General features: G+C 39.8%; 3 protein-coding genes across 3 annotated transcripts; 1 reads left to right on the top strand and 2 right to left on the bottom strand.

Annotated features, from left to right (window-relative positions):
• Positions 1-112: 112 nt before the first annotated feature.
• Positions 113-3503, bottom strand: KVR01_000370 (uncharacterized protein). The gene is made up of 4 exons (XM_044787494.1): positions 2727-3503; positions 2045-2641; positions 1705-1985; positions 113-1639 (listed from the first exon to the last, which is right to left on the bottom strand). The coding sequence occupies exons 1-4, from the start codon at positions 3209-3211 to the stop codon at positions 663-665; spliced, it is 2340 nt and encodes a 779-aa protein (XP_044650319.1). The 5' UTR covers positions 3212-3503; the 3' UTR covers positions 113-662.
• Positions 3504-5085: 1582 nt separating this feature from the next.
• On the top strand, positions 5086-7226 carry KVR01_000364 (uncharacterized protein). The gene is made up of 5 exons (XM_044788734.1): positions 5086-5335; positions 5392-5462; positions 5540-5653; positions 5717-6203; positions 6412-7226. The coding sequence occupies exons 1-5, from the start codon at positions 5192-5194 to the stop codon at positions 7171-7173; spliced, it is 1578 nt and encodes a 525-aa protein (XP_044650313.1). The 5' UTR covers positions 5086-5191; the 3' UTR covers positions 7174-7226.
• Positions 7227-8163: 937 nt separating this feature from the next.
• On the bottom strand, positions 8164-10123 carry KVR01_000487 (uncharacterized protein). The gene is made up of 2 exons (XM_044784248.1): positions 8929-10123; positions 8164-8837 (listed from the first exon to the last, which is right to left on the bottom strand). Exons 1-2 carry the CDS (start codon positions 10013-10015, stop codon positions 8380-8382), a joined length of 1545 nt encoding a protein of 514 aa, XP_044650436.1. The 5' UTR covers positions 10016-10123; the 3' UTR covers positions 8164-8379.
• Between the last annotated feature and the right edge of the window lie 4965 nt (positions 10124-15088).

Below are 15088 nucleotides of genomic sequence, written 5' to 3' on the forward strand. Positions count from 1 at the left end.
GTCGACATCACTGATGGCCTGATGACCGAATTTCCAATTGACGACGGCACATGTGTGGTTGATATGATATATTTATTACATTGTCACTGTATGGAGGCGCCATGTATGTCCTCGGACGTACACGGAATAGAAGCGAAACCAGTTATTACATTGTGACCACCGGGGCACAACCCATTTTGGGTCAGGTGGTTGTGCTAAAACAACGCTCATCGTCACAGCCTGGGAGTGCTGACTTTCGCAGCAATCTTTTCAGTGGGCGCGAGACGTGCCACGGGCGCATCGTATTCTCTGTACACTGTTATTGGCCTTGTGCTTTTTCAAGCACTGGGTCTTGGGCGTTTACCATCGTATCAAGACGCCACATAATACGCTGTATATGTATGAGGAGTAGAAAGAAAACCCCCACCCTATATGTATATGCAATAGAAGCAGAGCTACCTCTCGCAGTAATCTCCCGTTGGATACCATTATAATATACTAAAATCCAGGGAGGTGTCTCCGCATACGTTTAGATCCAGCTTCCCCGCGAAGTCTATGTATGCGGTCTCCCTAAATGTTATGCAGATTCATTGTCAGACTTTGAGTGACAACAAAAAGAAATACCAACAACCCAGATAAATATGGTCTGGTGTAGGCTTCTCGGAAGTCATGTTCCAAGGTTATTAAATAAACCCCTGCTGCGCCTGCACAGCCGCCGCTTTCAGCCCGCTCGTCTCAGAACCTTGAGCATTCAGGCCCATCCTACTGCCCTTCATCTGCATCCTGGGGTCCGCACCGGGCACGCCAGGCGTCGCCGACTGGCCCCCATACTGAGCCGCCCAATCCAGTTCCTCATAATCGCCCACTTGATTAGCTGCCGAGTACGGCGCCGTCCCGGGTGGTTGGTTGGTACCAGGAGCCGGTGTCATGAACGCAGATAGCTGGTCCGCATAGCCGTTGTATCCCTCACACTGGCAAGGTTCCATCTGGCAGGTCTCACACTGCTCGAGGGCAAGACCCGAATCGCGCTGGTATTTCTTCTCGTCGTCATTATTGTTATCGCTAGTGGTGGTGGTGGTGGTGCCGTTGAACTTGACGCCCTGGACCCAATCCTTGAACGGCAGACGGGGGCTCTCGACCTGCATCCCGCTCATGCTAAAGGTGCTCGACCGAGTCGCTGGCCTGGACTTGGTTGACGGCGCGGGGGCCGCGTCTTGCGAGTACACCGAGGATGTTGTGCTGGCTGGGGAGACGGTCGTCCTCGGGTGGACCTGTTGATAAGCCTGTGATGGACGGCGGCCATGGGATTTTGGTGACGACAGCAGACTTGCGCTTCTACCGTGGATGTTCGAGGCCCTGAGGGCGTTGACTTCGGAATTCCGCATGGAAAACCGGGACAGGCGCACGGAAGTGGTCCTGCTCTTCTCGGATGCGCTAGGTGGAGGACTCTCGCCGCTGGCGCTGATGCGGCACTTCCTGTTGACCTTCGCCCTGTGTTGCTCGACCACGAGCTGGAACTGTCCTGCGAGGAAGAAACAAACTTCTTGGGACTGGTCTGGCAGGAGTTTCCGAAGACTTTCGCTGAGATCGGCCCTGAGTTCGGCTTGGCTGTCGTCCATCTTCTGCTCCATCTCCACCATCTCGATGACCGGGACGTATTCTAGGTTCAGGGTCAGTTATTTTGACGGACATGAACAATGGGTTCAGACTGTATGATATTCTCACCTGAATCTTGAGGTGACGCATCCTGGGGGAACAGAAGCTTCCAGATTTGTTCCCAGGAATTGACAAGGTGTCTCGGCGTCCGGTCAGCCAGAGCCCGATCCATCTCCTCGGTGATCCCGTCCTCCACCACAATATCCGAGACACAACCGTTGGGCTCGCACATTTGGTCCGCAGGCACCATTAGATGCTCAGACAAATCAGATTGGTTCTGAAAGCTCGCCTTGCATCGTGGACAAGAGTGCGCCGGCCCGCATGATCTGTGGTGAGTCCTAATGTGGTGCCTGTCTGGGAGTCAGTTCACGCTCTCCGCACTGCAAGTGTTCCAAGGTTTGTAACATACTTGAGGTCTTGTATGCCAAAGAATGGCCTCTTGGCACAATGCTCGTGGTCACGAACGTTAAACATGATTGGGTTCCTCTTCCTGAAAGGACACGAATATGGTCTTGATGCGTCGCTCAAACGTGCCCTCATACCTCGACCGCCTTTTCCAAATCCATATAGATTCTTGTACATGCTTGCGTTCGAATTGTCATATGCAAAAGGATCTTCTTCGTCCCCACTGCTGGCGCCATACCTGGTGCGACTGCCGGCCGCATCATGATCTGAAAGCTGGTCAGACGCCCTAGATTGCATATCTGAATCTGTCCGGTATGCCTTGGAGTGTCTGGGCCGGTACTGTGGGAGAGCCCACGGCGCGTGGTCCTTCTGGACTGTGGTGGATACTTCCTGCAGACACCTTTGCACCGCGTCGTGGACCTTGGGTGGCACCGTGGTCTTGGGACCCCTGACACCGTAGCCCTCCCGCAGAATGGATGCTGTAATTCTCGATGTAAGTGCTGCGCTAGGGTCGGCGTCGACACTGTGTGGGTAACTGTCCCTTGGAAGGTCCGTCTTAGCCAGGCTATACTTTCTTCTCCCCGGTGGTGGGGCCATCAGGCTGGTTGTGCATGTGGCTGTCAATGCACTGATTCGCGCATGCTCGTGTGTCAAGAAAAGGTGATGTGTCGTTGGGTGTTACTCACTCGAAGGCCTGATGCGAGGCCCGCCTCACGCCGACTAACGAGGATCTGACGGGGTGGGTAGTGGCCCTCTTGAGATTCTTCTTTGTGTCTGCCTGGGCACAGGCGTCATCCCGCATCCGAAGCGGCAGACCAAGACTCTGCGGTCTCTCAGTAGGCATCTGAGGCTGACCAGCTTTGACCGCAAATAGTTCCTCGGGGGACTGCTGATATTGCGGGCCGAAGGCTGCTTGGCCAGTGGACATGATATTCGTGGAGACAAAGGACGGGTCGCTGTAGTCTGCGGTATCAAACACTGGAGACGCCGAGCCGTCAAGCGATGGGGCGGGGCTTGGTGAATGGGAGGATAGCGTCGAGACAGAGCAGGTCATAGACTCTGGGTAGAAAGTATCGGGAATAGCGCGTAGTCTTTGTCTCTGGTCTGTTTTCGTCCTGGCGCCGCGAGATAAAGAGCGTGGGGATCCCGCGTACAGAGATCGGAGATCCATACTAGTACTATTAGTAGTAGTATTTGCAGCGCTTCGTAGCCGCTGGTGGAACGGCCCGCAACTGTGAGTTGCCCGGATATCTAGAAAAGCAAATTGTACAAGGGATGCATGCGTGCGGTGAGATGAGAACTTGAACTTTGGAGGGCGGCGGTTGAGCAACTCTGAAAAATGCCACGGGAGAAGAGAAAGGACAAGGATGAGCAACCAAGGTGGGAAACAAAAGAAAAAAAACACGAGGTCAAGGTGAGGTTGACCAGGCCCCAGAGCCCCCCGATTCGATATAAAAAGAAACAAATGGTCAATGATCTCAAACAAAACAAGAAGGCCGCAACCCGAGGCGGTGGACCACGGGCTGGGCCTGGGGCGGGCGGGAGGCCGGTCAACCAACCTTGGAAGGGGCCAGGGGGGCTGTTCATCAGCCCCCCTGTCCAATGGGGCTCTTGGGCGCCTACCTCACATGTGGCCCCACGAGATTTGGCACGTCGCAGATGAGGCTGATTGGCCCAGCCGGCCATTTGGCGCTGACCCGAGGGCAGCAAATCACAGCCGCCAATTGCCTTAGCAGCTCCTCGAGCAAAGGTCATTGAGAGGTTCGCGCCCAATGGATCCCGTCAATGTTGATCTTGCATGACGTACCGCAACCTGTCAACGGCATTACCGGAGACTCACGCGACATTGCAAATTCCTCGGCTGCGTGGAAGCTTTTGTGGCGAGAGCACTTGAGAGAGAACTAGCATATGGTCAGCCAGGGTAAGGGTTGACCGCTTTCCACAGTACAGTGGTACAGATCCGTACTGATTAGTACTTGAGTACCTGGGTACCTACTCAAGAACGTGCACCACCTGCATACGTCTTAACACATGCCCCGAGCCCGTCCACTCGACAAAGGCACTGCACAGCCATGGCTGCGTTAGCGACTGTCGCGAGGACAGCCATCAAAGCGTTTAACGTAACCGCGTAGGGCCAGCTCGGCAGCGGCTGTCCCTGGGGCACTAGAGCCTTTATCGAGAGCAGAAGCACTCCATGATAGGCGTGGCGCTCCCTTCAATGTTGCTCTTACCACACGGCAGCTTATACCAGTTGACACCAGAAACCAGGCTGCAGACAGACTCGGTGCAATTTAGTCGAAGAGGTCACACCGATAGAGTCAAGCTGAGCTCCCCAATTCAGCTTGTGGAGATGCACGGCATCTGCTACGGAGAGTGAGCTCAGAATGGATCTTGCCACTCGTTACTTCTGAACACTTTTCTTAAGTATGGCTAACATTGGGATCGTGCAGAATCACGATCCGCTATCACACATGTGCATGAGCTTTGACCACAGTATGAAGGCGTCACATACTTTTTCTATGTGTAGGAAGAAATGGAACCGCCATTACAGACTGAGACGTCGAAAACCAAACTCTGCAACTGAGTGTTGATTAGTAGTTACAATCTGTGATGAAATATTTAAATGCAGATATAGTACAGTCACTACTTAGACCGCCCGCTTAGATTCTCTCCCAAACTACCTTGGCAGCGTGACGATGAAGCAAATCAGCTCATGGCGGCCAAATGAGGGCAATATCCAGCACGAAACAGGGTAGCATCTTGTTGCCCCTCTCTACCTCAAGCAAGTCAGATCTTAGTGTTACGGCAAAATTGGTAAAGACCCTTCGACCGCGCATATTCTTTCAGTTTCTGATAGCATGATTGGTGGGATCAGGCTCGATGTAACACTGAAGCACTCCCTTGCCTGCCTAGGTGAACAATGCAACTAATAGAGGATGTTGATCTCTTCCAGAACCCCTCTCGATAAGACCACCGTTGCACCCTGACTGCAGTGGTACAAATTTGTGCATTAGTTCTCACCTGCGCGTATTTTATATGTCTGATGTCGCACGGTCTCCATTCAATCTTCTCTTCTCTTCATCTCGCCTTTTAATTGTGCAACCACAAAGCAGCAGTAGCGATAAGAGCTTTGAACGCAAAGACGAGCGTCATGGAGATCTCAGAGAAGAGGATTGGTACCGAGAAGGTTGAATCCATCAACCATGATTCTGGGGGCGAGCTTGTCGATGAGAAGACCGGAACTGCCGAGGATCGCGCTGATATGGCCCGCATGGGAAAGGTTCAGGAGCTTCGGGTACGTGGCTGTTCCCCAGACGCGCACATCTGATTCATTGACTAATTCCTCCGCAGCGGAACTTTCGATTCGTCTCCATCTGGGCCTTCTCCATGATTTTGGTCGCGTCTTGGGAATGTTCTTTAGTGTAAGTCTTGATCAACACAAAGGTGCCAGGCGAGTTCGTTTCACCCACTGCCTCCTGCTGATAAAAAGAAATTGTAGACTTGCGAGCGTCAGTTTGTTCAATGGCGGAACGGCGGGATACATATGGATATTCTTCATATGCTGGATGGGATTTATGCTCGTGAATACCTCAATGGCAGAGATGGCATCGATGTGAGTAAAGTTCAGCGCGTGCATGCATTATATTGAGCCCCGGTATAATGCTGATGATTCCAGGGCTCCAACAACCGGCGGTCAATATCACTGGATATCCGAGTTCTCGCCGAGAAAACACCAGAAATTCCTGAGCTACATCATGGGCTGGCTTTGCGTCCTTGGCTGGCAAGGAGGTTGTGCCAGCTCGTCTTTCATGGCAGGGACGATGATTCAAGGCCTAATTGCGCTCAATCATCCGGATACTTACGTTCCTGAAGGGTGGCACGGGACCTTGCTCACCATAGCAGTTGCTGCCTTTGCGGTTTTCTTCAACACATTTCTCGCAAGACATCTTCCGACTATCGAGTCTGGCTTATTAGTGATCCACTTCGGTGCGTTCATTGGAATCCTTGCCACTCTTTGGGCTTTGTCACCAGACATTGCCGACGCGGAGATTTTCACTCAGTTTTACGACGGCGGAGGTTGGAATAGCTTCGGCATTAGCACCCTTGCAGGGATAACGTCAGGGATTATCCCCCTGCTGGGAGCCGACGCAGCAGCCCATATGGTATGTCTCCGCTGAAATCCTTCCCCCATAGATGGCCGAGGGAGGACATTCCCCTCAGAGTATGGCTTAATCGCAAACTGTACTGGTCTCAGATCGTACAACAGAAGCTCAAAGCCTGTTTTGCAAAACCTCGAGAAGATGTCAAACAAGGAAAGAGGTCTGATATGGACAACTGGTAAACAGTTCAGTCACTAATAAGTTTTCACAGTCTGAAGAACTCCAGTCAGCTAGCAGAACCATCCCTCGGTCGATGATTTTGACTACAGCAGTTAATGGGCTTCTTGCATGGATTATGATTATTACATTCACCTTCTGCGTAGGGTCCAATGTCGACGAAATTGTCGCAACATCCACAGGTTACCCATACATGGCGCTATTTTACAAATCGACAGGATCCACAGCCTCAGCAACAATTATGTCAGTGTTCATCCTGTTGATGCTGATCAGCTCCAACCTGTCCATCGTGGCTACAGCCTCCAGACAGCTCTTCGCGTTCGCCAGGGACGAGGGTCTACCCTTCTCCACCTGGTTCGCCAGGGTGTCGCGAAACGAGCTCCCAATGAACGCTATCATTGTCACCTTTATTACTTCAGCTCTGCTCTCACTGATCAATATCGGTTCTGCCACGGCTCTCAACTCCATCACGTCCCTGTCTACGAACGCGCTGTTGTCGAGCTACATCTGCTCTATCGGCTGCATGATCTGGCGTCGGTGGACAGGCGCCCCTCTGCTTCCAAGTCACTTTAGTTTGGGGCGCTGGGGGCTGATACTGAATATCTCCTCTGTGGCATTTCTGATTTTCGCGTTCATTTTCTCCTTCTTCCCTGTATCTCCGCATCCAGCGGGAAATGTCATGAATTGGAACATGCTCATATACGGTGTAGTGGTGGTCTTCTCCATGGCGTATTACTTTGTTCAAGGACGCAAAATCTACGTGGGGCCGTGTGAATATGTTAGAAAGTTGGATTGAGATTGGCGTAGAACAATTTTGAAAAGAGCGTTATACATATTACGATTGAGATACATGGATCTCAGTGTCTTAGGGTTGGTTCCATCCAGATGTCCTTAAGGGGGACTCGCGCTTGCAAAGTTGAAGCCGCGCGACTCATGCCTGTTCACAAAGTTATCGAGACATTGGGCCTCCTGATCACTAAAGTTTGACTTGGTTTCCGTAGGGGTCGTCCAAGCAATTCCATGCTTGAGCTGGGCCGGGCAATTATCGTCTAGCATCAGCCCCTCTGCGTCTCAACTCTTGCAGGGAGTAACTTAAATGCCGTCGGTAGGAGTTGACTCAGCCTAGGATTGCGTTTCCAAGTTTGAGTTGTCATTGTAGACCAACAGCCATAGCGAAAAGGCCAAATCCAGTGACTGTGCCATTTAAGAAACTCCAACGAAGTTGAAAGGGTCCGCGTTTATAACTAACATAACTACTAAGTACACAGACAGCCGATGCTAGTGCCATTGGGCAGTGTTTCATTGGACATCTAGCTCTCGTCGGTGATCGTGAAATGAGAATATGTAGTCAGCACATGTTTCTTTGTTCTTGAATGTGAGGTCCAAGTACTTAATCTTCAAGTTCTTCTTCATGTTTCGTCCAAGGTCCAATTTGGTCTTGGTTTGGGAGGGCGGATGGATATGAGGGTTAAGAGGGCATTTCGGTATATCACATCACAGACTCCATTTCACAGGGGCGATATTCGCTGGTGAATGCTTTGGGCTGGTGGCTGTGGTGTAAACCTTGCTTAGGACCAGTGGACACAACATTGAATGTCGCATGGCATCCAGAGCTTGTCGCAGCAACAAAACTCTTCAGTTATATATTTACACTTATCGTATTATAACTATTGTTATCGGCATCGTATTCTTCCCAAGCGCTGGGTCTTGAGTGCTTACCACCGTATGAAGGCACCATATATGTCCTCGGACATATACAGAATAGAAGCGAAACCACATATATTTACACTCGTTCTACATAAATCCACCTATCATATTCTTAATCTCATGCATGTTTCTTTTTCTTCTTTTTCTTTCTTTCTTCTTTCCAAGAAAAGAAGCCGAGTTTTTAAGCGTTTACCACTATATGAAGGTGCTGTGTATGGTCATGGCGTATACGGAATGGAAGCGGAACCAGATAACTAAAACGTGAAAATTCCATGGAAAACAAATCAATTACTTTTCAAACCCAGTCATCTCCCCACCATCTGTCCTCCCCCCACGGGCCCACACCCGGCCCTTTGAATAGCTTGCCTCCTTTCCAAACGAACTTGATATTGTTCTTCTCTTGTAGAACACGGACATCTTCAACAGGGTTCGCTGTGAGGCCAAGGATATCTGCCTCATAGCCAACCTTGAGCTGACCAGTTCTGGGAGCCTGTGCGCCGATTGTGAGGGGACCATTAGCAGTGGCTGCCTTGATGGCCTCAAGGTTGCTAAGACCAGCCTTGACGGCATATTCGAGCTCCAATGCCATGTTGACACCAGGAGGGGTGTCAGTCCCCAAGGCGAACGTGCAGCCTGCTTGTATTGCCAATTTGTAAGAGGCTAGGTGATGTGCACCGCAGAGTTTCGCCTTCTCCCAACTTGACGGGTCCAATCCCTCTCCCCCTGTCGACAGGAGATATTCTGTAATGAGTCCTGGTGAATGTTAGTCAGCCGCGCAGGCCCAAAACACTGTTCTAATATAACTGAAAGGCGGGGACTGTTAAAGGGGCAAGATGACACCTACTGGTAGCCACGTAGACAGTCCCAGTCTTTTTGATGAGGTCAATGCACTCTTCGTCACCGAAGGAGACATGCTCAACCGTTCTCGCTCCAGCCTTGACTGCGGCCAGAATACCCACCTTCGAGTGGACATGGGCCGCCACGGAGCGTCCCTGCCTCGCTGCCTCTTCAACGATGACCCTGAGCTCTTCCTCGCTGAACTGCGCGTACTGGACTTCATCGTTTCTCGACAAAACCCCGCCCGAGGCCAATATTTTGATGCATTTTGCACCCCTACGGATCTGCAACCGTACCGCCCGGCGGCACTCATCGACCCCATCAACGATACAGCTGAAAGTCGACCCAAAATGGCCCGGGGTGACCTTCATGACCCCCATGTTTTCATATACAACCCCGGCGGGCAGGTTGAAGATGTCACCGTGGCCCGCGGTCTGTGAGAGGCAGGCGCCAGCCCCGTAGATATTCGGCCCCACGATCTCGCCCTCGTTGATTGCCTTCGCAACCTCGCACCCGAAGCCGCCCAAGTCGCGCAGGCTCGTGTACCCGCGCTGGACGGCCTCCCAGCACCCGCGGGCGAGCCGCGCGCCGCCCGCCGCCGGATGCATGGTGATCATTCCCGTGTAGCCGGGCCCGTCATCGCCGGTGATGCTCCCGCCGCCGAAGTGAACGTGGCAGTCCCACAGCCCGGGCATGAGGTACGGGATACTGAAGGAGCGGTGGGGCGCTGAGCTGTACTTATCGGGGACGTCTGACTGCTTGCCGACCCATGCAATGAGCTTGTTCTCTATCACCAATGCCGCGTCACTGAAAGGCTCGCCATCGCCAGGTATCAGGAGGTCTGTTTTGATTATGGTGAACAATTTCTTTTTCGTCGCAGTGATGGCAGCAGCACTTTGGCTTTGGCCAGGAGCCTTGATAGTCATGCCATAAGCCATGGAAAAAAGTTGCTTTGGAAAACGTCCTGCTTCAGCAGTGCGCAGCGGCATTTCTGTAATGTCATGAAAGTGCGTTTCCTCGTCGTCTCTGACGATGGGCAAAGCGACCCCTAGGCCATGGCCTTGGTTTGCTGGCTCAGCTGTGCGTCTGGTCATGTTGCTTGATAAATGTCATGAGCCGGGCAGTGATGGGTGGCAATAATTGTCCCAAGGCTTGGTGGTGAGGAGGGAGATAAGAACAGATGTCAGCATGGAGGTTGCGGGGCTCAAAGGATTACATGGTTGTGGATACTTAACTACTATCTGGGAAAAATGAAGTTGCGCCCCTAGTTAAATACCCCCTATTCCTTGGTTAAACTAAAACTTTACTGGTAGGGTAGAAAATCCAATATTTCTTAATAAAACACTCTTATTAGCTTATTAATATTCCTTAATTAATAAAAGAGAGGTTTTAATAATAATTAGTTATTATTTATTACTATTTAAACTTTAATAGTTAAAATTTTATTTATACTTTAATCTATTACTATTTAATAAATAACTATAAATTAAGTTTTAATATTATTATAAAATAATTTAAAATTATTATTAAAAAGTTATTATTATTTATATAATTACTTTAAATATATTATTATTATTATTATTAAATATAATTAAATTAAAGTAATATATTTTAAAATTTATTAATTTATTTTTATAATAAATTTATAAAATTTAATTAATATATAAATTATATAAATTAAAAATTAAAAATCTTTTATTTAATAAATTAAATTTATATTTTAATAAAATATAATATTTTTTATTAAATAATTTTAAATTAATATTATTATAAAATAATAAATAATACTTTTAAAGTTTATATATAAAATAATAAATAAATATATATATTAATCTATTAGTATAATAAAAGCTTTATAATTACTATTTTTAATAAATATATTAATTAGGTTATATAATAAAATATTTATCTTTATTAATAAGTTTAATTTTAATAAATAAAATAATATAAAAGAATAGGTTAAATATCTATTAAATATACTTTATAGGTTAAAAGTCTCTTTAAGTAAAGAGCTTATTTTATATTTTCTATAATTATATTTAATAACTTATTTACTATTATAATATATAAAAGTTATATAATAAAAAATACTTTTATAATAATTAATAAAAGTATTTTATTAAAAATAAACTTATATTTAAATTTAAAATTAATTTTATAATAAATAATACTTTATAATATTATAATATAAAAATAATTAAAATAATAAATATAAAAGTATAAAATATAAATATTTATTTTATATTTTTTAATTTTAATTTTATTAAAGTATATTTTAATAATTTAAAGTATTATTTATATTATTAATATTAATATAAATTATTAAATTATAATTTAAATAAAATTTTATTTAATTTTATTTTTATATTTAAAAATTAAATTTAAAATTAAAATTATTTAAAATATTTTATTATATATAAGTATTAAAAAAGTGTAAAATAAGGTAAATATAATAGTATTAATTAAAAGTTATAAAAATTAAAATTAATAAAGTTTTAATTAAATATAATTATATAAATGGAAGAATATTATTTATAAGTTAAATAATTAAATTAGTAATTAAAGTTAAAATAAATAAATTAATTATAGGTAAATTTATTTAATTAATTAATTATTTAATATTAAATATTTAATTTACTTTATTTACTTAAAATAACTAATTTTTTTAATTATTTTTATTATTAATTATATTTTTTATATATTTAATTATTACTTTTTTACTTAAAAGTCTTTTAAAACTTATTATATAATTCCTTTATTTTATTAAATATAAAAATTATTTTAATAAATTTTTAACTTTTTATTAAATAATTAATTTAATTATAAAGTTTAATATTAAATAAAGTTAATTAATTAGTTAAATAATTTTATAAATTTTATAAAATATATATTTTTAATATTTATTTAATAATTTATTAAATAGCTATTTAATAATTTTTATTATAATAATAAGTTTTTATTATTATTATTATTAAAAATTAATAAAATTCTTTTTTTTAAATATAACTTAATTAATATTTTAATTAATAAAATAGCCTTTAAATTATATTTATTAAACTAAATATTTTTTTATAAAGTTTATAAAGGTTAAATTTTTATATTTTATAATTTTTATAAATTATTTAAATTAAGCTTTTTTAATAGATTTTTAAAATACTTTTAAAATACTTTTATAATAAACTTTTAATATAAAACTATTTTATTTTTTTATTTATAATAATAATAATAAAAATAATTAATAACCTTTATCTTTATAATAAACTTATAAATATTATTATTATTATTATTATTAATAATAGTAAAGTTAAGAGTTTATTAAATTTATAAAAGAAAGCTAATAGTAATAATAATAATAATAGCTTTATTAAAGCTATTTAATATATTTAATTTTAAATAAATTAATATTAAATAATAAATTAATAATTATATTAATATTATTTTTTTACTTTTATTTTTATTTTTTTAAAAAATAAGGTTAATTTTATTATTATTAAGCTTTTTTATTAAACTTTATTTAAATTATTTAATAATTAAAAGATTTTTAATAGGTATTTAATTATAATATTATTTATTATAATTATATTAAATTAATTCTTTTAATTTTTATTAAATAAACTAATATATATATTATTTTATTTAATAAAATACTATTATTATAAAAATTTCTTTTATTTTAATAATAATAATTAACTTTATAGTATTTACTTAAAAATATAATTATATTTTTATTAATTATTTATACTTTTTTATATAAAGTTTATTTTTATTTTTATTTTAACTCTTTATTTAATAATTATTAATATAAATTAAAAGTTTTAAAGTTTAAATTTTTATTAAATATATTTATATTTATTACTTATTTAACTATTAATAAACTATTTTTAAGGTAGTTATTTATTAAATAGTTAATAATAATTAAAAGATTTTAATTAATATATATTTAATTAAATAATTATTATATAATATAAATATTTATAATTTTATATTAATAATATAACTTTATAGTTATATAAAAGTAAAAAAGGGTTTTAGGATTTAAAAATATATTTATAATATTATTATAATTAAATATTTTAATCTTTTATTAATATTTTTTATAATTTTTAATTATAAAGTTAAAAACTTTTAATTTATAAATTAATTAGTTTTAATAAAAATATTTTTAATTTAATAATTATATTTAAATAGTTTTTATATTTTTTTAATTAAATTTTTAAATAAATTAATATAATTTAATAGAAAGCTTTAAATTTCTTAACTTTATTTTTTTTTTTAATATAATACTTTATTTTTAGGTTATATAATAAAAGTATTAATAACCTTTAAGTTATAAATTTTAATAAAAAAGTTAAAATTAATTTATTTAAATATATTTATATTAAAAGGTTAATTAAGTAATTTTTAAAATATTTAATATTATTATTATTATTATTTATTAAGGATTTTACTTTAATAGTAAAAGGTTTTATTATTAATACTTTTAAACCTTTTTTTATTATTAAATATATTTTTTTATTATTAACTTAAATAGTATTTTTTATACCCTTTAAACTACTTAGTTTATTATAATAATTTTATTTTAAGTAGTTTTAAGGATATTTATAAGTATTTTTAAGTAATTTACTAAACCTTAATTACCTTAATAGTTAGCTTTTAAGTATATAATTATTTAAATAATATAATATTTTTATTAATAAATTATATAATTTAACTTTTAAGTAAATTTTATATAATAAGTATTAAATAATTTAAATTTAATAAGTTAGTTTAATAATATTATTTATAAAGTTAATTAGTTAATATTACTTTATATTAAAATAAATAAATTATATATATCTTTATAGGTTAAGTTTAAATTAATTATATAAAATTAATATAATATTATTTTTATTTAATTAGGTAATAAAGATAATTTATTATTAGTATTAATAAGGTTAATAGGAGTGTTTTAATAAAAATATTGGATTTTTTATTTTATTAGTAAAGTTTTGGTTTAATTAAGGAATAGGGGGTATTTAACTAGGGGGGGGGGCAACTTTGTTTTTCCCAGACAGTAGGTAAGTAGATATTGGAACGGAAATCAGGCGCTAGTTCCTCGGGGAGTTGATATCTACTGTCTGAGAAAAACGAAGTTGCGCCCCCCCTCGGTTAAATACCCCCTGTTTAAGAGTTAAATAACTCCTTTTTAAAAGTAATCTTCTTTTAATAGCTCTCTTTATACTTAACTTAAAAATATATAAAAAATATTTTTATAATTCTTATAAATATTTTAATAACCTTAAATTTTTAAAATAATTTTTATTTAAGGCTTTTATATTACTAAAGTTAGAGGTTAATTACTTATTAAACTAACTAATAGGTCTATACACTTCCTTATCTTATCAACCTAATAGCTTTTATATCCTTTATTATATAAGCTTAATAATAAATATTCTAAAAGTATTTATATATAGAGATTTTGATAAGGATTATAAATATATTTTTTATATATTTTTAAGTTAAGTATTAAAAGAGTTATTAAAAGTATAAGAAAGTTAAAAGATTAGTTTAACTTTTGAACAGGGGTAATTTAGCCGGGGGCGCAACTTCGTTTTTCCCAGACAGTAGAGCAAGCCCTTGCAACCAACGTCATTAACAAAGCAGGCCTGGATATACGGCAGTTCACCGCCGCACACCATCAAACTGTCATTGGGAGGCAATGACCAACACTTCCACGATGCTTATTGTCATCACGTCGAGCGCATTTGGGGCATGCATCGAAAAGCTATCTTTAGACAAGCCACGCACGCGAGGCTCTGTCCTGCCTCGGTCTCGTTGACAACGACTCCGGCCGCCTGCAACTCGGTGCGATAGCCAGCCCTGGTGGCAATATAGTAGGCGGATTACAGTCTGTGTCTAAACAAATACTAGTTACCAAATGCACAAAAGCAGGAATGGATCATCCTTCTTCACGCTTCCTCGTGTCCGACCAGCCATTGGTGGAACATCAATCCTCGAGCTGAGGAAGGAAAGATCCAGGGCCGCTCATGAAGGACAGCTCCAACGACTGTCTTATGCCACTAATTTTGCATTCATGCTTGTTGTATTTGGATCTCATCGTCATCTCTTCATGCCCTTTCACGTTCAATAGATACGTCGTGCACGTCTTGCCAGAGACCTTGATGGCA

Source organism: Diaporthe batatas (assembly GCF_019321695.1).
Source record: "Diaporthe batatas strain CRI 302-4 chromosome Unknown Contig00001, whole genome shotgun sequence".
Taxonomy (NCBI): Eukaryota; Fungi; Ascomycota; class Sordariomycetes; order Diaporthales; family Diaporthaceae; genus Diaporthe; species Diaporthe batatas.